The sequence below is a fragment of the Heloderma suspectum genome, chromosome 9 (genome assembly GCF_057233095.1).
Source record: "Heloderma suspectum isolate Gila_16-S chromosome 9, 16-S_ref, whole genome shotgun sequence".
In the NCBI taxonomy this organism is placed as follows: domain Eukaryota; kingdom Metazoa; phylum Chordata; class Lepidosauria; order Squamata; family Helodermatidae; genus Heloderma; species Heloderma suspectum.
Genome location: NC_139466.1, coordinates 5,209,792 through 5,236,093, shown reverse-complemented (window position 1 = coordinate 5,236,093; position 26,302 = coordinate 5,209,792). Strand labels below are relative to the sequence as shown.

The 26,302-nt window shown below is 45.8% G+C and overlaps 1 protein-coding gene across 1 annotated transcript in view; it reads left to right on the top strand.

The window, feature by feature from the left end:
* Window positions 1–26,302, top strand: part of GPC3 (glypican 3) — a 263,829-nt gene that overhangs the window by 210,854 nt on the left and 26,673 nt on the right. The window contains exon 7 of the mRNA XM_084813591.1: window positions 18,970–19,132. Within this exon, the coding sequence (XP_084669717.1) occupies window positions 18,970–19,132 (163 nt within the window). The remainder of the gene's footprint in view (window positions 1–18,969; window positions 19,133–26,302) is intronic.

The following is a 26,302-nucleotide window of genomic DNA, read 5'->3' as shown; positions in this document are numbered from 1 at the left end:
CTGGTTGGCCCCTGTGTGAACAGAATGCTGGACTAGATGGACCCTTGGTCTGATCCAGCAGGGCACTTTGTATGTTCTTTATGTCTTCAACTCTCATTAGGCAAAAATGACGAAAGGGGCTGGCAGTTAATTTATGAAGGAAAATGTAGCTGGAAGATCAGGGGGAGGAAGTGAAGAATAGACAAGGAAAAGAAACCAGATCAGGGGTGGGGGATTTGAGCCCAAGGGCCGCATCCCATTTCAGAGAAGTCTCGGAAGGGGGGCATTCCAGTGCTGGGCAGGCCAAAGGCAAAGGGGCCTGGTGTTTGAGCCTCAAGAGATGCATTTCAACCTTTAAGGGTGGGAGGCAAAACTGCACAGAAGCTGAGAAATCACCAAACAACTGGTGGTTGGTGGGAAGGGGGGGCAATGGAAGGGGTGTGGCCATTTGGGGAATCCCGGAGCACCACATTTGGACCCAAGTGGGCCAGATTTGTCCCCCAGACTTGAGGTTCCTCACCCCTTAGTAACATTTGGAGTAACTTGGATGGAGTAACTTTTATGTTGCTCATGCAGGAACTTGATCCAGAATCCATTGAGTTCAGTGAAAGCCCTTTTTACATTCCTGCTTTAGATATGAGCCTTGGGTTTTTTGTCTTTTTTAAGTAGCTGTCAAAACATGAACCAGCAGTCATGTAATGATGGGGTTTCGTGCTGGGGTTTAGTGCTTGAATTCTTCCCCACCAAAAGGACCTCTCAGTTCTGTGTCTGCGGGATGATGCCGGTCAGTCCAAGTTTACTCACATTGTGTTAGCAGTTACAGTTTTTGTCTGCGTCTTTCCACGAAAACATTCACCCCTGTGCCTTATTGCTGTTAGAGTGTGTCAGCTTTCTCTGACAATCATGGTGTGGCTGTAGTCAGAGTGTGGCTTTGGTGTGAAGCCTCATCTGGATGTGATAAAGGTGCTGACGGGCTTTGCTAGGTGCTTAAAAGACCCATGGGACACAGATCTGAATACAATTTGCATATGTTGATTTATATCTATCTATGCACATGAAATAATTGCTAGAATTTATTTGCATTTCACAGGAGGCCAGGCTGAGCAATTAATCTCTCATCCAAATAATCTCAAATAAAATATATTCAGTTAATTTGTACCACAAGCCAGATCATGCCAAGCCAATGGAAAAAGCCCCCCCCCCAGCCTAATTGCTTGTGTGTGTGTGTGGGGGGGGGGAGTTGTTACAGCATGTGGGAAGGGGAAGAGTTAACCAGTGGAGGCTTCACACCTTGGATAGCTCCTTTAGAGTCCTGATTGGTTCTGACTGAAACCCGGGGCGGATTCACTGCTCCACTGACATCGGAGCCACCAGCCTCCACTGGAGTTAACCCTTTTCTCCCCAGCTGTGATTCCCCTTGAAAATTGCCCTGTGAATGACAGTGAAGCTGAGAAAAAACCTTCCATTGGCACCAAAGGACACCCAGGGCATTGTGGAAAATATGAGGAGCCCTGGGAAATAGATTTGGGACCAGAGCCCCATGGCAAGCAATTCCCCAGGGTGCTGATCTCTAATTTTATGAGCATGATCCATGCAAGGGAAACAGAAACAGTCTGTTATCATGGGTGCCCTCTTCCTTGAGGTTCTTCTGGGGTTTGTGGCTCCCGTGGTTGGGGTAACCGAGGAGTGTGCACAGAAATGCAAGTCACTTTCTTGACTTGCCTGAACTTTTTGAAAGCATTTCAACTGGAAAATCAGTGGTTGGTGGTCGCTGCATGGATATGAGTCCACTCTAAAAAGTGTAATCAACCCTAACACAGCTGGAGAGATTGCAATATAGTCAACTACACTGGCACCGAGGTGATTAACAAAGGTAAATTCTCCTGTTAGATCCTCGGACAGGGAGCCATTCAAACTGGGAAGTCTAATCTGGAGAATCATTTGGATAAACAGCTTCCCTTCAGCATCTCCAGCTTTGGCTGTTTCCTCTCTGCACCTTGGCTAAAACCTCCATCCATGACCTTGCCTCGAATCCAGGCTTGAGGTCAATCGATGCCCTGTGGCAGCTCCTGACCCCAAGGCATGCTAGTCGCACCCTCCTCTGGAAAACAGGAGCATCTCAGTGGTTACTCCCAGTTGGTGAGATTCCCTTCCAAGAGCAGCCTGCTGGGTCTGTGCCATTGGCCTGTTTACAGGGGCTAGCGAAGTCCCTGCAGTGAAGAGAGACGCTTCGTCTGCCTCTCTCATCATCATCTTATGAAGCACCAAAGATTTGGCCTGTTTACAGGGGCTAGCGAAGTCCCTGGGGTGGAGAGAGACGCTTCCTCTGCCTCTCTCATCTCTCATCATCATCTTATAAAGCACAAAAGATGATCTAAGTGATGAACATATACCAAAAGATAAGGCAGTCTCTGCCTGTAGGCTCACAATCAAATAGATGTGATACAAAAGGTAATAGGCATGGGGAGGGAAGAGGAAAATGAGCATTGAAGCAGCTGTGCCTTCTCTGGCCGATGGATGAGGCTAGGGTGGCCTCCTGCCTGCCATGATGGCCTTCCTGGGAGGCAGGGGTGGCAGGTGGGATCCTGGTGGTCCTTGGTGCCTACTCTGATGGATTCTGTGTGTTGCCCTTTCCTTCCAATATTAGAACTTGGCGTCACCCAACTGTGTGGACTTTTGGCTATTGGGTAGTATAGAGCTTCGGCTATTAGGCAGTATAGAAATGTAATAACTAAATGAATAATTTTGCTAGTAGGTTCAGGACTGGCAAAAGGAAATGCTTATTGGGAGGGGCCATAGCTCAGTGTGATAGTGCACCTGCTTGGTCCCAGAAGGTCCCAGGTTCGATCCCCGGCTTCTCCAGGTAGGGCAAGGAAAGAATCCTGCCTGAAACCCTTGAGAGATGCTGCCAGTCAGTGTCGACAATACTGGGCAAGATGGGCCAAGGGTCTGACTCAGTATACGACGGCTTCCCAGGTTCCTGTGTTTCTTCCCACAATGCATCACACCTGGAACATCGGCCAGCCCACAAGTTAGTCATGTAATTATAGGCTGGCACATGTTTCTGCAAAATGAGAGGCAGGCTGACATGAAGAACCTGGAAGAGATTAGGGGTCCAGTGGATGAATGAAGGGAAGATGTTTGCTTCCAGATTCTGAGGTAGCCCATTGTGGTTTCCTTTCCCTTCCAATCAGAGCAAAAAAACAAGCTGTAAATAGCATTCATTCAGGAATACTGGGGGCAGGGGGGTGGGAAGAGGGTTGAGCAGCAATTCATTAGAACAGCTGAGAGAATTAAGTCTCCGGGAAACAGTGATGTGTCCTTGCCTCTCTCACGTGCATCCTGTGACAAATTGACGTTTGTTTGTGTTATGGGAAGTGAGGCTTCCACATCTGAATGAAAAAGTACGGGAGATAAAAACTAATCCTCTTGGCAAATGTGCCAGTAAAAAGTTTTAATTACCTGGCTGACTCACCAAGGGGGAGCGGGGTGGGGTGGAGGAGCAAGAACTGTATCTAGAGAGCACCATGCTGAGTGCTAAAAATGTGTGGGAGATTGAGAACATCCTGCGAGTTTCTCTCATTTGCACAACCAAATAGGGTCAGCAGTGGGAACTGAGCAAATATTTAGGGACCCTCCAGCCATAATAGCTCATTTGGTTTTGAAAATTGAGGGCGTAGGAGAGGCTGGCATGTGACACAGGATTCCCGAGGTCTGTTGTCATTCTGGCCCCGCTGACCTTTGCATTTGGGGTTAACAGCCACACTGGTGGACTTGAACTTCAAGCTCCCAGGAGACACATTCTAGTTCTGTGGCTTCTACATTGGCTTCTGGGGAAAGGGAGCTTCTGGAGTTCCTTGGAAGCTTAGCAGGGATGCCTTAAGATTCTCAGTAAAGAGGGGCAAACTTTTCTGAAAGAGAACCTCCCCATTACATCCCCACCCAGTTGCCATCCTTCTGCAGTTGCCATCCTTCTGCGTACAGACGCAGTGCATGCACTTGGGTCATGTGGGACCATGGAGTAGGCAATACAGATGCATGCTGGGAGATTTTCCGTTTTCTTCACACAGCGCATAGTTAAACTATGGAATTCACTTCCACAAGATGTAGCAATGGGCACAAATTTGGATGGTTTTAAAAGGGGATTGGACAAATTTATGGAGGAGGAGAAGGCTATCAATGGTTACTAGTCCTGATGGCTGTATGCTTCCTCCAGGATCAGAGGCAGCATGCCTGTGTACATCAGTTGCTGGGGAACATGAGCAGGAGGGTGCTGTTGTTCTCATGCCCTGCTTGTGGGTCTCCCATGGGCAGTTGGTTGGCGCCTGTGTGAACAGAATGCTGGACTAGATGGACCCTTGGTCTGATCCAGCACAGCTCTTCTTATGTTCTTAAGATGCCAGGGTTGCACTCATCCACACCACAGAGTAGGGAGAGGCGAACTGGTGCTCTCCAAATGTTTTGGATGACAGCTTCCATGTTTTGGACCACAGCTCTCTGACCATTGGCCATGCTGGCTGGGCCTATGGGAGCTGTAGTCCTAACAGAGCACCTCTCCTGATATGAACGTATCCATACTCTATGCTCAGCGTCTGAGGGCCTCTTCTGAGAGAGGCTCAGAGGATGGCAAAAAGGGAGAGGGCCTTTTTGGTGGTGGGCCCCTGATTGTGGAATGCTCTTCCCAGTGAGGCACGGCTGGCACCAACATTGTTATCTTTTTGGCACCAGGTTAAGACTTCCCTCTGTTCCCAGGCATTTGATGGCATATGATGGGCTTCTTCATGCATCAGCTGAATTGATTGCCACAGCTGTTTCAGTTGTTGGGGGGGGGCGTGGTATTTTAGTGGGAATTGTTTTTAGCTGTTTTAAATTTTGCATGTTTGAATCTTGTCTTAAATTGCCTTGAGTCTTTTTTTTTTTTTTAAGAGAAAGGTGACTAAGAAATCCAAATATTTTATTTATTTATTTATTTATTTCATTTCTGTACCACCCAGTAGCCGAAATATCATCATCATCCAAAACATCTGCAGGGCACCAGGGTGCGATCCCTGCCACAGAGAGCCTGGGCCCTTGGGCTACTGTTTCCAAAGCTCAGGATTAGCCAAGTTCAGTGTTCTAAGCCTGGTGCCTGAGCAACAGCAAGGAAGGAAGTCTTGCTCTGTCGACCAGGCAATGGCAGGAGCTGGCCTGCCTTTTGTACCTGGACAGTACTCTGAGGCTGGGGTACATACAGTCCTCAGTCGCTCACTAGCCTGACCGTGAGGTTCCGAGTTCAAGTCCTGAAATCCCTGACCTGGCAACTCTCATTCGCTTGGCACAGCTGGCTGGTTTAACTCTCAACGCTGGGATGAAGGTCCTTGTCCCGTGCTCTTTTTGTCCAAGGGTTAACATATCTGAGAGAGTGTGTGGTGCCTTGAGCAGCTGAGGCCATTCTCCAGGTGCCCCCACCTTCTGACATTAGCCGGGTGGCCAGGGCGTTATCAGTCCTGGCACCCCATCTAATCGGTCTCGGAGGTGTCTCTAGTTATGACTGACTGTTCAAAGTTGTTTTTAGTTATATGTTGTTCGTGTGTATTGTCTGTGTGCTTTCATGTAAATGGCTTTTAAACTTTTTATGTTGTGTTTGAATGAGAGAGCTTTGGCTATGGGGCAATATAGACATGTAATAAAATAAAATAAATAAAATAAAATCTTTGAGTGGAACACTCTCCCCAGGGAGGCTCACCTGATGTCTGCCATGCCAGTCAGAGACCCTTCTCTCTCTCCTCCCCCCATCCCCCACCCAGCTTTTAAATATCAGCAGAATTGGGGTTTCTTTAAATCTTGTAGTTTTAGGTGCTCTGGTAAACCCTGCTATTTCTGTTTTTGTTTTATACTATTAATTAATTGCTTCATCATTCATTAGCTGATAGAACAAGGTGCAACTTTTAAAAAAAGAAATAAAGGAATAGAACGGGCAACTAATGTAGAAGATGGACTAATCAATGCATGTTATTCCCATCACGTTCTTTATGGTGGGCACCAATGAGTCACCAAGTCCAAAACTTTGTGGGCTGAAGACAAGTGTCTGATCCACTGGAACTGCTCTCCTGGCAAGGGCCTCTTGCATGGTCTCCTTGCAGATCTAATTAGCTCTCATCCTAATCAACATGGGAAGAAACTTGCAAGGCTTTGCAAGGCCCTGAGCTATTCACATTGTATATCCTCACGATTTTTTTCCAGAATATTTTCAGATCTCTGAAAGCGTGGCTGCTTGGGTCAGAGAGATTGTGTGTGTGTGGGGGGAATGTGATTCAGCGTTCCACCCATCTTTGACGTTAGCAGACCGCACTCCGATCTGAAACGTCATACATGATTATACTGAATTTAGTTCCACCACAATCATTTGGGAGCTAAAATTGGGTGTGAGACCTGCCTTTAAACTCCTCTTACTGCTGCCTCACAAGTTGTCTCTCCTGTCACTTTGGAGGCCCCCCTTGTCACCTGGCAAAATTTGCATTTAATCAACACCTTGGCGCCTCTCGTGGGTTTCACAGCGGACAATCACCTCTTTGAAGAAACAAATAACATTTATTTGGGGTCTTGGAATGGTTCTGCCCTGAAAGGCAGCCTAGAAATACAATAAATAAATAAATCTACATGATAGAGGCTAGGCAGAAAATACTGAAAAAGAGGGAAGTGTTTCAAGGATGGTAAAAATAAGAGTCTTGTCAAAAACAACCAGAAGTTTTGTGGTGGCTCTGACTGATGTTCAGATTTGGGTCAGGGTTACCAGGAGGGGAGAACTGAACCTTCCCCTCCCCACTCATTTCCCCCAAATGAAATGAGTTTCATTTCATGAAACTCACTTCCGCCCTGCAAAGGGGGGGGGGGGATTACAAAAGAAATAAAGCCTCCATTGGTACCAATGGTGACTTTTTTTTAATGCCCCCAGCCCATTGAGGGGGGAATTTCAGGGGAAAATGGTGTGTGTGTGGGGAAAGGTTTAATCATCCCCTCCCAGTGCACAGTGATTCCGATTTGATCAGGGCCACAAGGGCTTACACCAGAGTAAGTAAAAGGTGAACCTTCACCTTCGCATAACCTGTAGTTTGGCTCTAAGATAAGGTGAGATTCACAGTACACTTGGTAGGGCTGCAAACCAACTGAAGGATTTCTGGCTGATTAAACATTTGCCTTTGAATCAACTAAAAGTTCCACCTCAATATTTGTGCTTTTTGGGGACATCGAAGGAAGCGCAAGAGAAATGATACGGTGGCTGCGCCCCTCCCTCCCTATCCATCTGCTCCCCTCAGTAGTTCATGTCCTGGTCTCCTCTCGCCTAGACTACTGTAATACGCTCTATGTGGGGTTACCCTTGAAGATGGTTCAGAAGCTGCAGCTGGTGCAGAATGTGGTGGCCCGCCTGATGAAAGGCAGCCGTCGGTGAGACCACATCACTCCAGTGCTGAACGGGTTGCATGGGTTACCATTGTTTCCCAGGCCCAATTCAAGGTGTTGGCATTGACCTTTAAAACCCTATACGGTTCCGGCCCAGTCTGTCCTAAGCAACACCAGGGATGCCACTCAATGAGTTCGGCCTTGGACGGCCTTCTGTCTGTCCCATCAGCCAGGACTGCTAGGCTGGTGAGGACTAGGGAGAGGGCCTTTTCTGTGGTGGCCCCCACTCTGTGTAACTCCCTCCCTAGTGACCTCCGCCATGCCCCCTCTTTGATGAGCTTCCGCTGGGCTTTGAAAACCTGGCTGTTCAGGTGGGCATTTGGGGTGGGTTAGGGTTTTCTTAGAGCAATGTTGTTTTGTTCAGTTAATTGTGTTGTATTTTGTGTTGTTATTCGTACTGTATGCCACCTAGAGTGGCTGGGTAGCTGGCCAGATGGGTGGCTAATAATAATAATAATAAAAAAAAAAATAAGATGAACATGACTGAAGAATGGCTACCCCACATTGTCAGAAGAAGTTATTTTTATTCCCTTTGACAGTAACTCAACAGAACCAAAATAGTCACAAACCTACCCGTGCGGCCTTAACCCTCGGCTCCACCAATTAAAATCAACTTCTAAAGCTTCTGTTTGATTGATCTGCCAGTTATAAACACATCAAAGCGTGTAGCCTGGATTCTCAAGAATGACATGGAGGCCGATGGCTTTACCCAAGGACTTTGTACTGTGAGGCACGAAAAGGCTGGGATAATCAAAAGGTAAAAATGAGAGAGATGATCCAAGCATTGTACATTCTCTGTCCCCCCCAACACACCAACACCACACCGTTCTTTACCCCTATCCCACACATTCCCTCCCCTGTCTCTACTTTGTTCAATTTTCCTTCCAATCCTGACTATTGTTTTAGCTGCGGACCCATTATCAGCCCGTTCCAATCTCGACGCTTGATCGTTGTCCAAAGGCTTATGGAAAAATATGCCAAGAATTTCAGCACAGCCCTTGGAACTTTTTTTTTATTAAATTCTTTTCAGTCATGCAGACTAAATTAAAGGAGAACTATGCGCACCAGAAGAGTATAAATATTAATTCAGACTTCTTGCCTTGGCAGACTCCGAAGGGAAGCCTTGATTTGAAAAAAAAACCCTCTGCGCTCTTCTCAACAATTGAGGTCACCCTTTGCTATTTTGTTTGTGCTTAATTTGGGGGAGAAGGGGCTTCTAAAAATGGCCTTTAAAGGACAGAGTAACTTTTATTATTGATTGACGGCTTGGGCTTGCAATGAGACGAACTTAGACTTATCAGACACTTTAGTGAGAGGTCACTTTTGAGATAGGCAAGAAATGCCGGGTTGGATGAATCAGAGGTCGGAATTAAGATTGCCGGGAGAATTATCAACAACCTCCGATATGCAGACGATACCACCCTAATGGCAGAAAGCGAAGAGGATCTAAAGAGCCTCTTGTTGAGGGTGAAAGAGGAGAGTGCAAAAGCTGGTTTGAAACTCAGCATTAAGAAAACTAAGATCATGGCATCTGGCCCCATCACTTCCTGGCATATAGAAGGGGAAGAAATGGAAGCAGTGACAGATTTTACTTTGTTGGGCTCCAAGATCACCGCAGACGGTGACTGTAGCCATGAAATTAAAAGACGCTTGCTCCTTGGGAGGAAAGCTATGGCAAACCTAGACCGCATAGTAAGAAGCAGAGACATCACCTTGCCGACAAAGGTCCGTCTAATCAAAGCTATGGTTTTCCCAGTAGTAATGTATGGCTGTGAGAGCTGGACTATAAGGAAGGCTGAGCGCCGAAGAATTGATGCTTTCGAACTGTGGTGCTGGAGAAGACTCTTACGAGTCCCCTGGACTGCAAGGAGGTCAGATCAGTCCATCCTAAAGGAAATCAACCCTGAGTGCTCATTGGAAGGACAGATACTGAAGCTGAAGCTCCAATATTTTGGCCACCAAATGCGAAGAGAAAAGGCACTGGAAAAGACCGTGATGCTGGGAAAGACTGAAGGCAAAAGGAGAAGGGGACGGCAGAGGATGAGATGGCTAGATAGCATCACTGATGCAATGAATATGAACTTGAGCACGCTCCGGGAGAGAGCGCAGGACAGGAAGGCCTGGCGTGCTATGGTCCATGGGGTCACGAAGAGTCGGACACGACTGAACGACTGAACAACAACAGCCCAAAAACCTAATATGCCCCCCCACTCCATGGCCACCGATGCTGTTCATCTGCACCCCTGTTGTATCTTTGGTGGTCTGCAACTGGAAACACCATGTGGCATGGTGCAGGGGACCAAATTTGCCTCTGGAGGTGCCATTTGCTAAACGTGATCCTTTTTCTGACTTAACAGGGCTTAATACAGCCCTCGGTGGGACCTTGAGAACTGCCTCCTCCCCTACAAACCTTCCCCATACTTTAAGATGGTTAATAGCAGCTCTGCTCTGCATCCCATCACCATTAGAAACATGGCGGGCAAGAACGAGAGACAGGGCCTTTTTGGTGGTGGTGCCAAAGCTGTGCAATGCCATCCCTAAGGAGATACATTGGACCCCTCCCCTTATCACATTTAGACAGAGACCTGCTGATTCAAGCAAGCGTTTAATGTTTCTTAACATTGGTGCTCTGCTTCTGGAGACAACTTGGTGGAATGGTATTTTTCTTAAGATTGCATTCTGTATTTTCCACCCCCTTCTTTGTTTTTATGTTTTAATTATTTTAATGATAGAAGCTTATATCATATTTCGATTTATATTTTAAGTTACTTTGGGAATTAATGTTATGGAAACATACAGTATAAATAGAATGAATGAATGTGTATATATAATTTATTATTATTATGTAGTACATTTCTATACTGCCCCATAGCCCAAGCTCTCTGGGCTGTCTACAAAGGTTAAGAACATTAAAAATACAATATGCAAAATTTAAAAACATAAACAATACACAGACAGTATACACAGAGACAACATAAATCTAAAAATAACTTTGAGCAATCAGCCAAACCATAAAACCTATCCAGCATTAATTACATCACATGCTGCCAAATGCCTGGGAAAAGAGAAAAGTCTTGAACTGGCGCCAAAAAAATAATGATGTTGGTGCCAGACGAACCTCATTGGGGAGATCATTCCATAATTGGGGGGCCACCACCAAGAAGGTCCTCTCCCTCATTGCTATCTTCCGAGCCTCCGTTGGAGTAGGCACCTGGAGGGGCTTAGATGTTGTGAGTAGTGTGTGTGTGTGTGTGTGTGTGTGTGTGTATACATGCATGCACGCACACACACACACTATATATATATATACACACACACACAGAATAGGCCCTTTAAGCCTGGAACATACCAAAGAGCAGAGCAATACATTCATGGACATGGCGTGGCAGGACTTGACCGTCCAGGAATACAGGTCAGCAACTGTGTATTTGAATGCATATTAAAAAAAAATCCTCTCCATGGAAAGCTAGCATGACAGGGAACTTCGTCTTTCTCCTGCAAGATGACTAATTCTCTGTTTGCAAGAAGGTGTTTTGTTTTGTTTTAAAATCATGGTTAAATATTAAAACATGCAACCCCCCCCCCATTCTAAAGTGGTATGGTCCCAAAGGGGGCTGTACCATGTGGGTGTTCTGAAGATACTAGCATTCCTAGGTGAAGAAGGCACCCAAAAGTGTGCACTGAATTGATCGGTGTTCTTTTAAGTTTTGTGTATTGAGTTGGTGTTGGCTTCTTTTCCGGCATTCTGGTTTGGCAAAGAGGGAAGAGGATGTGCTGGTTAAACCCATGCAGCTGGATAAATTACCATTAAGTTAAAACCTTCTTATTGTTACATACTGCTTACTGATTATTGGGTTGTATGTTTTCCTGCCTCTTCCCACATGATGAGAATGAACAGTAATCTCAGGGTAGCACTTACCGATAGAGGCTATTTAAAGGCAGAGAAACCACCAAATGCAATTTTTGTGTGGGAGAGAAGCAGTCATAATTGTTCCTTAATGGGAACATGGGTTGTGGGTCTGACTCCTGCAAAGCTAAAATAGTGAAACATTCTTGTCAAACTGCCATGTGGAAATAGAACACTTTATTAGAAAAACGCATCCCAAAACAGCCTTAACCTACGTACAGACGATAGATTGTTCAGAGATCTGAAGGCAGCATATCAGAGCCATCATTCCCTAGCCCCTGTGGCATACATAGCAGAAACAGTTTTTTTGGTCTTGCTATGGTATGAGAAAAGTAGGTTGCACATGTTCTTGCAGCACTCCAAAAACCTCAAAACCCTGTTTGACCAGGACACACACAGGTTTGCTCTGCATGCTGCTTTGCAGTTGTATATTCTGTAACATGCAAAGCCTCCCTCACCGTAGCCCAGGTTCAGAACATCACACCCGGCGCCCATATCCGGCCCTCTTGGTCTCCCAATCTGGCTGGGGTTCCCCAGATGGCCCCTCCCCTCCCCTTGGCTCCACCCCCTTTCCCCTGATCATTTTGTGGTTTCCCACAGTGCAGTCCGCCCCACAAAAAGGTCGAAATGCCTCTGCGAAGGCTGAGTCTCTGGCAGGAAGAGCTTTCAGCTACAACATGCTGGTATTTTTGCCCCTGCCTCTCTTGTTGGGCTTCCCCTTATGACCTGGACCCCCTGAGCAGCTCCTTAAGGATCTCTTGCCTCCTTAAGATTCCCACCTTCCTTCTTTTGCCTTCCCCTTCCCAGTAATCTGGGGTTAGGCTGTAGGCGTGGGGTGACTGACACACAGGCACTTGGGGTTTAACCACAACAGCTTACTGGTAAATTTAAAGCAAGCAGATTACAACTATAGGTATTTACACAATAGAGTTGAATGTTGCAAAAAGCCTTAAAAGAAAATAAAAGTTGCAGAATGCAAGTGTCAGGAGCACCCTAGCTGCCTCTTACAGTCCCCTCCATTAGCCAACTCAAGACACAGACGACGAGGATACCTGGGAGACCTGGGTTCAAATCCTCACTCAACTATAGAGATATCTGGGTAACTTGCACCTAACCTATCTTACAGGGTTGTTGGGTGGATAAAAACGTTTTACGCTTGCCGCCTTGAGCATAATTGGAGGACAATGTAATTGAAAATTAAAAATAAATACATCTCAGACATTCAGTTGTCGGCCATCAGGTGATGCATGTATTGAAGATTTCAGGGGTCCGTTATCTGGTGATATAAACACAGCCCTGGGTTCTAGAGAAGATGTCTGGCATCTGTTCTTCTTAGGATACAGGGGGCTGTTCAGGGTCAGTTCAGGATCCCTCAGTTTGTTGGGAGTGCCTGTCTTTTGCTGCTTTCTATCTCTTCCTTCTCAATCTGTGAACATATATGAAGACCCACATCTTTGCAAAGGCATCTTAAAATTCAAGAATGCTTTCCAGGAAAGAAATGGACTCTGTAAAAAAAAAATGCTGTGAATTTCTCACCAGTCTAGGAACAAGGGAGCAGGACAGGAAACCTTGAATTATCCTGCCATGCATGTTTGGGGTGGGTGGGAAAGGGGTTAAAATGTTTTATTTTCTAGTGTAAACAAACTCTGGACTCAGTGTGATTTTTTTATGTAAACAAAGTTTTACATTTCTGTGAAGAAAGGGGAAAAAGATCCAGAGCCATGGAAAGAGCAAGAGACAAGCCACTGGCCTCTTATGAAAGTTTGCTCATCTAAGACAAACAAGAGGAAAAGTGTTTATATGACAGCGGACACATGAGGTCAGATGTCACAAGTGTCACAAGTGTGACTCCAGGATCACATAAACTGCAGGATCCAAAGCTTTTTCGGGAACACTTTTTCAGAGTCTGGCTTTAACGTATTCCAAACATTTTTTTAAAAAAAAATACCCAAGGAGACATCGATATTCTAGAAATGGACGAAACTAAGTAAATCCTTGGATAGGCAATAATAATTCTCATTCTTAGAAAATATTCTTACAATAAAAAGTCTGGTATTTGGTGCTGCTTTCTTTTCTTTTTTGAAAAAAGAAAAAGATAAGTTTTAAATTCCAGAGCGCTCTGTCTTACAGTGGAAGTAACGGATACTTCACAGCTGGCAGGAATCCCTTTTATTGGAACACTTCAGGAACATATCAACTTGGGTTCGGTTATTTTGGAAACGGCTGCGATCCTTGGCACTTGGCAACCCTAATTAAGGGCGCAAGAGTTGCAGTTCAGAGACAGGGCATACAGCCACGCTTCTTACGGTAACTTAAGTGATGGGGAGGCACCATAGCTCAGTGGCAGAGTTTTTCCTGCCCTAACTGGAGTTGTCGGAGATTGAACCTGGGACCTCCTGCATGCAAAGCAGGGGCTCCACCATGGAGCTACAGCCCCTCAGTGCTGTGAGAGGAACCATAGGTCCGTGGAATAGCACCCGCTCTGCATGCAAGAAGTTCCTGTTTCAGTCCCCAGCTTCTCCAGTTTAAGAAGATCAGAACTGCTGGCAACAGGTGCTGGGAAAGACCTCCAACCTGAGACTCTGGAGAGCTGCCAGGAAGACGAATGGTCTGACTTGGCAGAAGGCCACTTCGTATGTGTGTTTTCTTTTGTCCACCACGTCTGGCTCCCATGGAATGGGGTTATTTGACCTGTTTGCTTCAAGCGGAAGTTTGAAATACTCCATGGAAGCACAACCCACCTGATGTAGGGGTGTACAGATGTTGTTCCCCTTCATGGATCACTGCCTTGTTGTGGCGAAGGGGCTTGCGTAACTCAGTGAAGCCATAAGCTATGTTGTGCAGGGCCACCCAAGATGGACAGGTCATGGCAGAGAGTTCTGACAAATTGTGGTCCACTGGAGAAGGAAATGGCAACCCACTCCAGTATCCTTGCCAAGAAAACCCCATGGAACGTATCACAAGGCTAAAAGAGATGACGCCGGAAGATGAGCCCCTCAGGTCGGAAGGTGTCCAATATGCTACTGGGGAAGAGCAGAGGGAATTTCCAAGTAGTGCCAGAAAGAGTGAAGCGGCTGGGCCAAAGCCGAAAGGACACTCAGCTGTGGATGTGTCTGGTGGTGAAAAGAAAGTCCGATGCTGTAAAGAACAATATTGTTTAGGAACCTGGAATGTCAGATCAATGAATCAAGGTAAGCTGGAGGTGGTCAAACATGAGATGGCAAGATTGAACATCGACATCTTGGGAATCAGCGAACTAAAATGGACAGGCATGGGCGAATTTAATTCAGGTGACCATCATATCTACTACTGTGGGCAAGAATCCCTTAGAAGAAATGGAGTAGCACTCATAGTCAACAAAAGGGTGGGAAAAGCAGTACTGGGGTACAATCTCAAAAATGATAGAATGATCTCAGTACGAATCCAAGGCAAACCATTCAACATGACAGTAATTCAAGTCTATGCCCCAACCACTGATGCCGAAGAAGCTGAGGTTGATCGGTTCTATGAAGACCTACAACACCTTCTAGAACTAACACCAAAAGAAGATGTCCTCTTCATCATAGGGGATTGGAATGCTAAAGTAGGAAGTCAAGAAATCACCGGGATAACAGGCAGGCATGGCCTTGGTGTACAAAATGAAGCAGGACAAAAGCTAATAGAGTTTTGCCAAGAGAACATGCTGATCATAGCAAACACTCTTTTCCAACAGCACAAGAGATGACTCTACACATGGACATCACCAGATGGTCAGTATCGAAATCAGATTGATTACGTCCTTTGCAGCCAAAGATGGAGAAGCTCTATACAGTCAGTAAAAACAAGACCTGGAGCTGGCTGTGGCTCAGATCATGAGCTTCTTGTTGCAAAATTTCGGCTTAAATTGAAGAACGTAGGAAAAACCACTAAACCATTCAGGTATGACCTAAATCATATCCCTCATGAATATACAGTGGAGGTGAGGAATAGATTTCAGGGATTAGACCTGATAGACAGAGTGCCTGAGGAACTATAGATGGAGGTCCGTAACATTGTTCAGGACGCAGCAACGAAATCCATCCCAAAGCAAAAGAAATACAAGAAAGCCAAGTGGCTGTCTGATGAGGCTTTACAAGTAGCTGAGGAAAGAAGGGAAGCGAAAAGCAAGGGAGAAAGGGGAAGATATATCCAACTGAATGCAGAGTTCCAGAGAATAGCAAGGAGAGACAAGAAGGCCTTCTTAAATGAACAATGCAAAGAAATCGAGGAAAACAACAGAATAGGAAAGACTAGAGATCTCTTCAAGAAAATCGGAGATCTCAAGGGAACGTTTTGTGCAAAGACGGGCATGATAAAGGACAAAGAAGGCAGGGACCTAACAGATGCAGATGAGATTAAGAAGAGGTGGCAAGAATACACAGAAGAACTATACAGGAAAGATCTGAATGTCCCTGATAGCCATGATAGTGCGGTCACTGAACTTGAGCCAGACATCCTCGAGAGTGAAGTCAAGTGGGCCTTAGGAAGCATTACTAACAACAAAGCTAGCGGAGATGACAGTCTTCCAGCTGAGCTATTTAAAATCCTAAAAGATGATGCTGTTAAAGTGCTGCATTCAATATGCCAACAAATTTGGAACACTCAACAATGGCTGCAAGACTGGAAAAGGTGAGTTTACATTCCAATTCCAAAGAAGGGCAACGCCAAAGAGTGTTCAAACTACCGTACAATTGCGCTCATTTCACATGCCAGCAAGGTGATGCTCAAAATCCTACAAGCTAGGCTTCAGCAGTATGCGAACCGAGAACTACCGGAAGTACAAGTGGGGTTTCGAAGAGGCAGAGGAACTAGAGATCAAATCGCCAGCATTCGCTGCATCATGGAGAAAGCAAGAGAATTCCAGAAAAATGTCTATTTCTGCTTCATTGACTACGCTAAAGCCTTTGATTGTGTGGATCACAACAAACTGTGGCAAATTCTTAAAGTGGTGGGAGTACCAGACCACCTTACCTGTCTCCTGAGAAACCTGTACGAGGGTCAGGAAGCAACAGTAAGAACCAGACATGGAACAACTGATTGGTTCAAAATTGGGAAAGGAGTACGACAAGGCTGCATATTGTCACCCTGCTTATTTAACTTATATGCAGAGTACATCATGAGAAACGCCGGGTTGGATGAATCACAGGTCGGAATTAAGATTGCTGGGAGAATTATCAACAACCTCCGATATGCAGACGATACCACCCTAATGGCAGAAAGCGAAGAGGATCTAAAGAGCCTCTTGCTGAGGGTGAAAGAGGAGAGTGCAAAAGCTGGTTTGAAACTCAACATTAAGAAAACGAAGATCATGGCATCTGGCCCCATCACGTCCTGGCATATAGAAGGGGAAGAAATGGAAGCAGTGACAGATTTTACTTTCTTGGGCTCCAAGATCACTGCAGACGGTGACTGTAGCCATGAAATTAAAAGATGCTTGCTCCTTGGGAGGAAAGCTATGGCAAACCTAGACAGCATAGTAAGAAGCAGAGACATCACCTTGCCGACAAAGGTCCGTCTAATCAAAGCTATGGTTTTCCCACTAGTAATGTATGGCTGTGAGAGCTGGACTATAAGGAAGGCTGAGCGCCGAAGAATTGATGCTTTCGAACTGTGGTGCTGGAGAAGACTCTTACGAGTCCCCTGGACTGCAAGGAGGTCAAATCAGTCCATCCTAAATGAAATCAACCCTGAGTGCTCATTGGAAGGACAGATACTGAAGCTGAAGTTCAAATATTTTGGCCACCTAATGCGAAGAGAAAACTCTCTGGAAAAGACCCTGATGCTGGGAAAGACTGAAGGCAAAAGGAGAAGGGGACAGCAGAGGATGAGATGGCTAGATAGCATCACCGATGCAATGAATATGAACTTGAGCACGCTCCGGGAGAGAGCGGAGGACAGGAAGGCCTGGCGTGCTATGGTCCATGGGGTCACGAAGAGTCGGACACGACTGAACGACTCAACAACAACAACAACAGATGTTGTTAAATCTGTTCCGTCTGTGCTTTGCAGATTATCAGGCGTCTTTTGTTCCGTCATCCACTCATTGATGGAATTGGATTTTTTTTACCAGACTTTTGTTCTACTTCTGCTAATTCACATTAGTGCTAATTTGCTTTAGCACTAGTGCACGCTTGTGAATATGAATTTGCAAGTGTGCATTAGTACTAATGCGAGTTAGCGCAAATCCCCTCCCCCAAAGTGAAAAACTCTTCCACGGTATTTACGTATCTGGAAAAAGCAGGTCTGGTGCTGAATCTGTAGGTCAGAGTCATCGAAATCCAAACTCATTTGAATCCATTGCGGATTTTTCCGACATCCCTCCCTGAATGTGACTTTACCTGTGGCATGTTTGGTTGCATTTTCCACCTGTGGTAAGTGAGTCAGATGCCCCTTTAGCTATAATCGGAGCACAGTCTCAGGGAGAAAGACCTGGAGATGTGGATCTGAGCATGTGACTTTTCTGAACATGGCAGAACAGCAGTTGTGTGACTGTGTCATGATAATGATTTTACTATGTGACCTACAAAGAAATCCAAGAGTTGGTGTTGATGTGATACCACAACTTCTAGTGACCTGATGGGCGCAATTCAGGGAGTGGAACACAGACCTTCCAATGGAATTTCTCCAGCCAAATTTGGTCATCTTACTGCTTGCTGGTGGTCAGGGCCTGTGCATGTAGTAGCATGGGACCGTTGAATGGACTTTACCACTGTAGACTGCATGTGGGGGATTACGTTTTTGAATGTTTCCCTAACTACCTACCAAAAGTAAAAGCAGAAACTCTTCATGCATGTAGAAGATGAACATTAGCAGGGAACAAGCTGAGATAGAAGTCCCAAGACATGGTCTGAAGGCACCTGAGGCAGCCACCTTGCTGAAGCTAAGCAGGCCTGGATCTGGTCAGTGCTTGGAGGGGAGACCCCCTGGGAACCACATGGAGCCACCTTGAGTTCCTCAATGGAAGAAAGGTGGGATAGAAATGTAATAAATAAAACCCCTAATTTCTCCTTGCAGGGAAGCGTGTGTTGAGTTTCCTTTCTATAAGGGAGCATTTAGAAATGGCATCCCCTTCCTGTGGCATGAATTTTCTTTATTAATAATACTTGTATACTACTTAATATAATGAAATCTCTAATGAGGACAGTTGGCTCCGTCCACCAGCTTGAGTGTAGACTAATTCGTTTGCTGTAACTAGGGATGTTGGAGAAATCCACAATGGAACTAAATGGGTTTGGATGTTCGTGAATCTGACCCACAGATTCTGCAGCGGACTGCCCCCCCGCCCCCATTGGGCATATTCAGACTTGTGAACTGTTTTTCTAACTTTCCCAAATTTTGCACAAATTTCATTATAGAAAAATATGCGAAATTTAAAAGCAGCCATTTTCCCCATAGGCTAAAGCATGACAATGCTCTTCTGGGGGAGGGGGGATTCATGCATTTTTGCATGTGCAATTTTGTGCAAATTTGGAAGCAAAAAATCTGATTCCACCGGTGGGTAGATGATGGAACAAAAGGTGCCTGACAATTTGTGAAACACAGATGGAACGGATTTTACACAATCCATAGCGTAGCTGTAACCTCTGTGGCAGTTTTCCTTAAACCTCCTGGTGTTTTTCTTCCAGCTCCTAAAGGGAATGTCCATCTCTCGCCGGAAAAGTCTGGACAAGCCAGATGATGAGGATGAAGTGGAAAGCGGGGACTGTGATGATGAAGATGACTGTGGCGGTGGCGTGGTTTCCGGAAATGGTGAATTAAAAGTGAAGAATCAGCTGAGGTTCTTAGCAGGTAATGGGGAAGTCTGAGCTTCCCAGCATTTCCATCCTTGCCTGGCCTGGGCATCCATACCACACACCTAATGTATTGCTGTATGTCTGCTGTCCCCTGCTATCAGAATTAAAAGGGATTAAAGGGGCAATCCTATCCATATTTAGACAGAAAAATGCCTGTAACTCCCAGCATTTCCCAGCCAGCATTTCACCTAATATAGGGAGGGAATCGGGCATTTAGAAGAAGAAAAATTGGAGGCAGAATGAAAAACAACCATAGAAATATAATGCTGGATATTGTTATGTTTGTTTTTTACATCTACTGGGGATATTGGGATTTCTGCATGCGAGACCGACAAGGCTAGAAATGACCTCCAGAGATCAGCAACCAGTTTTCCAACCCCATGTTTGATAATTAAAATAACGCAGCAGTTTAAGTGCCCCATGGCCCCCCAAGAGAATGTTGTGGTTGTAATTCAGTGGGATACAGGCTTCTTCATGGCCAGCTGGAGGAAAGGAGATTGTCCAAGGGAACTGTGGCCATCCATCTGCCCAAGTTAGTAAGCTGTGTGTTAAGGCCAAAATACACAAAAGACAACAGTCCAAGCAGCCCATTGGTGAATGGCCATATGATGATATTCACCACTTTGGGGGTGACTTTTGGAGAAAGCTGAAACAAGCCACGACTGATCCTTTGGTGGTTTTACCAAACCATTCATTCCAACTTCTATCCCACCTTTCAATTCAGAAGGATCCCCAAGGGGGTGTTACTTAAAACACAAGACAGCAACATTGGTGACTTCCAGTACGTGGCCTTGCTCTGGGGTAACATGTCATTTCCCTCCCAGGCCAGTCTCTTTCCCATAATATGTAGGAAAACCAATGGGAAGAAGAGAGAATTAGGGGAAGAAGAGATAATTAGTTATGCTCGAGCACAGGGGCTTGGGATAGATAGATCAGAACGTAAGGAGAGCCCTGCTGGATCTAACCAAAGGGGGCCCCATCTAGTCCAACATCTTGCTCCCCACAATGGCCAAGCAGAAAATCACTGAGGGGTGCACACCTGCCTCCCCAACAAAGCAGCAGGGGGAAAGATGTGTGTCAGCTGGGGTCCCCAAGGTGGTGCTCGTGGATGTGTCTCCTGGCATCTGCCATGCTCCTTCCCCCTCTGGATTTTTATTTTATTTTATTTATTGTTGTTGTTCATTCGTTCAGCCACTTCCGACTCTTCACGACTTCATGGACCAGCCCACGCCAGAGCTTCCAGTCAGCTGTTGCCACCCCCAGCTCCCCCAAGGTTGAGTCCGTCACCTCCAGAATATCATCCATCCACCTTGCCCTTGGTCGGCCCCTCTTCCTTTTGCCTTCCACCTTCCCTATCATCAGCATCTTCTCCAGGGTATCCTGTCTTCTCATTATGTGACCAAAGTACTTCAGTTTTGCCTTTAATATCCTTCCCTCAAGCGAGCAGTCTGGCTTTATTTCCTGGAGTATGGACTGGTTTGATCTTCTTGCAGTCCAAGGCACTCTCAGAATTTTCCTCCAGCACCACAGTTCAAAAGCATCTCTCTTCCTTCGCTCAGCCTTCCTTATGGTCCAGCTCTCGCAGCCATAGGTTACTGCGGGGAATACCATTGCTTGAACTATGCGGACCTTTGTTGTCAGTGTGATGTCTCTGCTCTTAACTATTTTATCCAGATTTGTCATTGCTGTCCTCCCAAGAAGTAAACGTCTTCTGATTTCCTGGCTGCAGTCAGCGTCTGCAGTAATCTTTGTGCCTAGAAAGACAAAGTCTGTCACTGCCTCCATGTTTTCTCCCTCTGTTTGCCAGTTATCAATCAAGCTGGTTGCCATAATCTTGGTTTTTTTGAGGTTTAACTGAAACCCAGCTTTTGCACTTTCTTCTTTCACCTTCGTCCTGAGGTTCCTCAGCTCCTCCTCGCTTTCAGCCATCAAAGTGGTATCATCTGCATATCTGAGATTGTTAATGTTTCTTCCAGCAATTTTAACTCCAGCCTTGGCTTCATCAAGCCCAGCACGTCTATGATGTGTTGAATAGCCAGGGTGAGAGTATACAACCCTGCCGTACTCCTTTCCCAATCTTAAACCAGTCCGTTGTTCCGTGGTCTGTTCTTACCATTGCTACTTTGTCATTATACAGATTCCTCAGGAGGCAGACAAGATGACTTGGTATCCCCATACCTCCAAGAACTTGCCACAATTTATTATGATCCACGCAGTCAAAGGCTTTAAAGTAGTCAATAAAACAGAAATAGAAGTTTTTCTGAAACTCCCTGGCTTTCTCCATTATCCAGCGGATATTGGCAATTTGGTCTCTAGTTCCTCTGCCTTTTCTAAACCCAGCTTGTACATCTGGCAATTCTCGTTCCATGAATTGCTGGAGTCTACCTTGCAAGATCTTGAGCGTTACCTCACTGGCATGTGAAATAAGTGCCACTGTTCGATAGTCTGAACATTCTTTAGTGTTTCCCTTTTTTGGTATGGGGATATAAGTTGATCTTTTCCAATCTGTTGGCCATTCTTGTGTTTTCCAAATTTGCTGGCATATGGCATGGATCACCTTGACAGCATCATCTTGCAAGATTTTAAACTGTCCAGCTGGGATACCATCGTCTCCTGCTGCCTTGTTATTAGCAATGCTTCTTAAGGCCCACTCAACTTCACTCTTCAGGATATCTGGCTCTAGCTCACTGACCACACCGTCAAATCTATCCCCAATATTACTATCCTTCCTATACAGATCTTCCGTATATTCTTGCCACTTTTTCTTGCTCTATTCTGCTTCTGTTAGGTCCTTGCCATCTTTGTTTTTGATCATACCCATTTTTGCCTGGAATTTTATTTTAAAAATTGAAGCTATTTTTTTAACTGGGAAGCTGGCTACTGCAAAACAAAGTGCTACCTTCCAGCACCATCTTTATTTGGGTTCAAAAGAGCTGTTTTCTGTTTGAGAGCTCAGACTCCACCTCTGCCTTGTCCTTGGACACGTTGCTTTTCTTTTCATCTTGCCAATTTGCCTTCTGGGAAATGAGTGCATTGTGTCTGGCCAGGGCTACCGTGGCAGCCATTTTATGAATGGGAAATCCGCCCCCCCCATGGCAGCCATTTTGGGAGAGCACTCACAACACCCTCTCGAAATTCCAGTGCAGTCACTGATCCAAGGGTGCTGGGTGACCTGAAGCCACTGCCAGGGAATGTTGCCCCCAGACCACAGTATGCATGTGCAATACAAGCCATCTGTTGGCAAGGGCAGAGAGTTACGCCACTTGAAAACTGTATTGGTTCGCAGTGGCCCTAGTGAAACGTGGAAGCCCCAACAGATCAAGAGCTCCCCATGTGGAGGAGTGGTCTCCTCCATGGGGTCCCAGTGTGGCTGTGGGAATCCCCCTACACTTGCCATGGCTCTGAAAAGCAAGGCTCTCCTGAGTGCTGTGCGTTTCCCTTGTCCGGGACCAGACAACTGAACCTGGATCGAATCAACCCCGCAGCTTTCAAGTTTAAAGAGGGAAACATGGTCTCTTAAAATGAGGCCAGATGCTTATATAAATTCTCTCCCCTTGATCTGCGACAATTACATGGCATTTAATAGAGTGGAAGCAGAGGTATTTAGCTGCTGCCTGTCAGGCGCTCTCTCTCTCTCTCTCGCTCTGGGGGTGGCGGGACTGTGTGTGTGTGTTTTACGTAAAGGGTACATAAAACACCGAGATGGTAAAATGCTGGGAAAGAGCAGCGGTGACCTTTGAGTTATCCTATCCAACCTTGGTAAACATTGGACAGTGGGAGACATGTGTGGTTCATATGTGCCGGAAGGAGTTTTCTTTCTTATCTAGCATTTAGGCAATCTGGAGGGCCAGATCTGCATGATCCGTGATTGGATCTCTTGACATTTTCCTTCTTAATGAATTGCAGCAGTGGGGGGTGGGCTGCCAATTTGGACTGGAGCAGCCGCGGTGGGGTGGGGCTGGCGGATGAGCAGTGTGTCCAACCCTGGCTCTGTTTTCTCAGTCAAAACACACACCGCAGGCGTTTTGCCCTTGTTTTTCAACCCCACCCAGGTAAATAGCTGGGGAGAGGGCGGAGTGCGGAGGGGATATTGCACAGTTTTTCTGGTCACAAAGAGAGAGGGTCCGTCAGACACCCTTTTCCCTACACAGCTTCTCCAAACCAAATTAGCAGCCTCCAATATCTGCAATTAATTAGGGAAGAAAATGGATCTCCTGCATGACGTGTGGTCTGGCCCTGACTTACGTTGTGTGTGTAGTGGGGGAAGTAGAACTGCGGGATACAATAGTTGCGAGCCAGTTGTTTGCAGCCATGAAATGTGCAATGAAAATGTCGTATAAGCTGCAGATGTGCAAATCTGTGGTGGGAAATGTTTTCAACAGTGCAAGGAACAGCTGAGAGCCAGTTGGGTGTAGTGATTAGGGTTGGTCTGGGGAGATCCGGGTTCTAGTCTCCACTTGGCCGTGAAGCTCACTGGGTGACTTTGGCCCAGTCACCAACTCTCAGCCTGACATACTTCACAGGGTTGTTGTGAGGATAAAGTGGAGAGGAGGAGGACCCTGTAAGCTGCCTTGGGTTCCTTACAAGAGGGAAAAGGGCAAGATATAAATAATAAACAAGGCTCATTCCATCACTGCTTCCTTCCCCCCCCCCCACTACCCATAAAGGGTTAAGGAAGTTCAGTGGCTCAAAAAGTGTGAGCTGAGAAGGGCCCATTTCAAATGTGGGCTCTGCCATGAATTAATTAGGTTGCTTTGGGCGTACTGCCACTGCTTAGCCTCAGGCATCCCGTCTGCAATATGAGAGCAATATTGACCTGACTGACCCTAGGAGAGGTTTCTTGTTGTTGTAAGAATTGTATGGAAAACACTTTGAATGTTCATTTTATTATTTTTATTTTTATGTTTTTACATATGCCGCCCCATACCAATTCGATTTCAGGGCAGTTTACAATAAAAAAGGAAGTCCAACTAAAGATTAGGTGCAGAACTAAAAAGCCTGGGTAAACAAAATAAGTAAAGAAAAAGAAAAGGAAAATCTCAACCACGCACCTGAAATAGTAATGGAGAAGTGGGGTGGGATGGGTGAACAAGTGATTTTTATGATCGTGGAGATTCTCCGAGCACCACCTTGAGCCTCGGCTCCCCCATTTCCTGCATTCAGCTGTGCTCGTTTTCATTTTACTTAATGGGAAAAGTGCACATTTCAAATAGGAAAATGTGCATTTTTAAAAAGCGCACTGAAATGTGCAGTTTCCCCCATAAAGTAAAGTGTGCCTTTCAAAAAAATGCACATTTTTTTAAAGTGCACATTTTTTGAACATGAATGCAAGTTTGGGCATTTGCATACACTTTTGGAGAACATGCACTCTTTCTCACGTTCATATTTGGGTTTGTGAACTGGATATGTTCGGATGATTTGCGAATGTAAATGAAATTCTCATATGTCCCTAGGAGAAGGTGCCAGTCGAGCCTCCCTGGGGAGGGAAGTCCACAGATGGGCTCCACAGCAGAAATGTCCTTTCTCTGACTGCCTCCTGATGGCACAGGGAACTTGGAGAAGAACATTGGAACATAGCTGATAATTGGACCAGGTGTTCCTTTTGATCCCTGGGTCCACTTAGTGAATATTACATTAATAATAATAATAATAATAATAATAATAATAATAATACAATAGGAATCCCGCCATTTTTCCTCTTGCAAGGAACCAGGAACCTCCTCCTCCTCCATGTTATCCTCACAACAATCCTGTGAGGTAGGTTAGGCTGAGAGTCAGTGACTGGCCCAAAGTCATCCAGTGAGCTTCATGGCTGAGTGGGGACCAGAACCCGGATTTCAAGTCCCAGTCCAGCACTCTAACCACTAGACCACACTGGTGTATGCTGGAAACATATGAGTTTTTCTAGATAGTGTTGAAACCAACTTGAAAGGGGCTCTCTGCTCATAGCTGTGCTATTGCCAACAGGTTTTCAGGTTTGGGGAATGGCTTCAAAAACATGCATAGCCTGTTTGGCCTGAAGTGACAGTGGGAAAAACGAGGTTATGCGTGTGTGCATGTCTGTATATATATGTATGTTGTGGGAAGCCAGGCTCTCTTTAAACCAGGGAGTGGGGGCTTTAATTTTTTATTCAGCCATAGTTTTGCATTGAGTTCATTTGCCCCTCTTCCGACAACTACTCAAACACTGATGCCGAGTCCCAGTTAAACATGGTGTGAATCACTGATTGGCAGCTAGTTTGGGCTGAGGCAGAGCCCCGCTTTGCAGGAACTGGTTTGCTCCCCTTCTCCCTCTTCTCCGAGGTGCCTTGTCCCCGCAGTTCTAGTCTGAGGACCAACACATGTAGTCCAAGAAATGTGTAGCTGGTTGGGTTTCACTTCCTGTTTTTTATGTTGAAAAATAGCCGTCTGCAACCTGTGCCTGTGGAAACCTCTTAAAATAGAACATGTACGCATACCCACGTGCTCTGTTATGCCTCACAGATGGCAAGCTGTGTCAGCGGGATGAAACGATAGCATTTCCCCAGTATTGCAAGGTATGACGATGCGGACGACTCCAGAACCGCAAATCTGTGTGCACTGGTGAGGAATCATGGCCTTTTGATCTCTAGCGTCTCCAGTTAAAGATAAGATCAGATCAGGTAGTGGGGGAAGTGAATGATGTTTCTCTGTCTGAGACCCTGGAGAGCCACTGCCAGTCAGAATGGGCAATGGCGGCCTAGATCAACAGATAGTCTGACCCAAGATAAGGTGGATAAGGCTGGGATATATATGGCTGCCTCAGTACATGTGGCCGTTTACTGAGAGCTCCTTATTGGCTCTTGGTTCTTCTCACGTCCCCACCTGATGCCCTCCATCTGTGTTGGTCTACAGCTTCCATAATTCCCAGCCAGCACGGCCCTTGGTGCCCTCTGCAGGTTTCTTCCTGAAATCTGGGAACCTTTCAGGTTTTTTTTTAAATGTGCACAAATAGCAATTGCGTAATTTGCTCAAATTTCAGCTGTGATTTGCAAATTACGGCCAAAACTACAAAAATCACTCAAATTGAGGGTGCAATTTGTGCAAATTGCTATTTACACAAATTTTTAAAGCCCTGAAAATCCATGAATTTGGCTCGACTCGACACGGATCGAGTCGCACCAGCTCGCAGGACAATGAGTTTGGC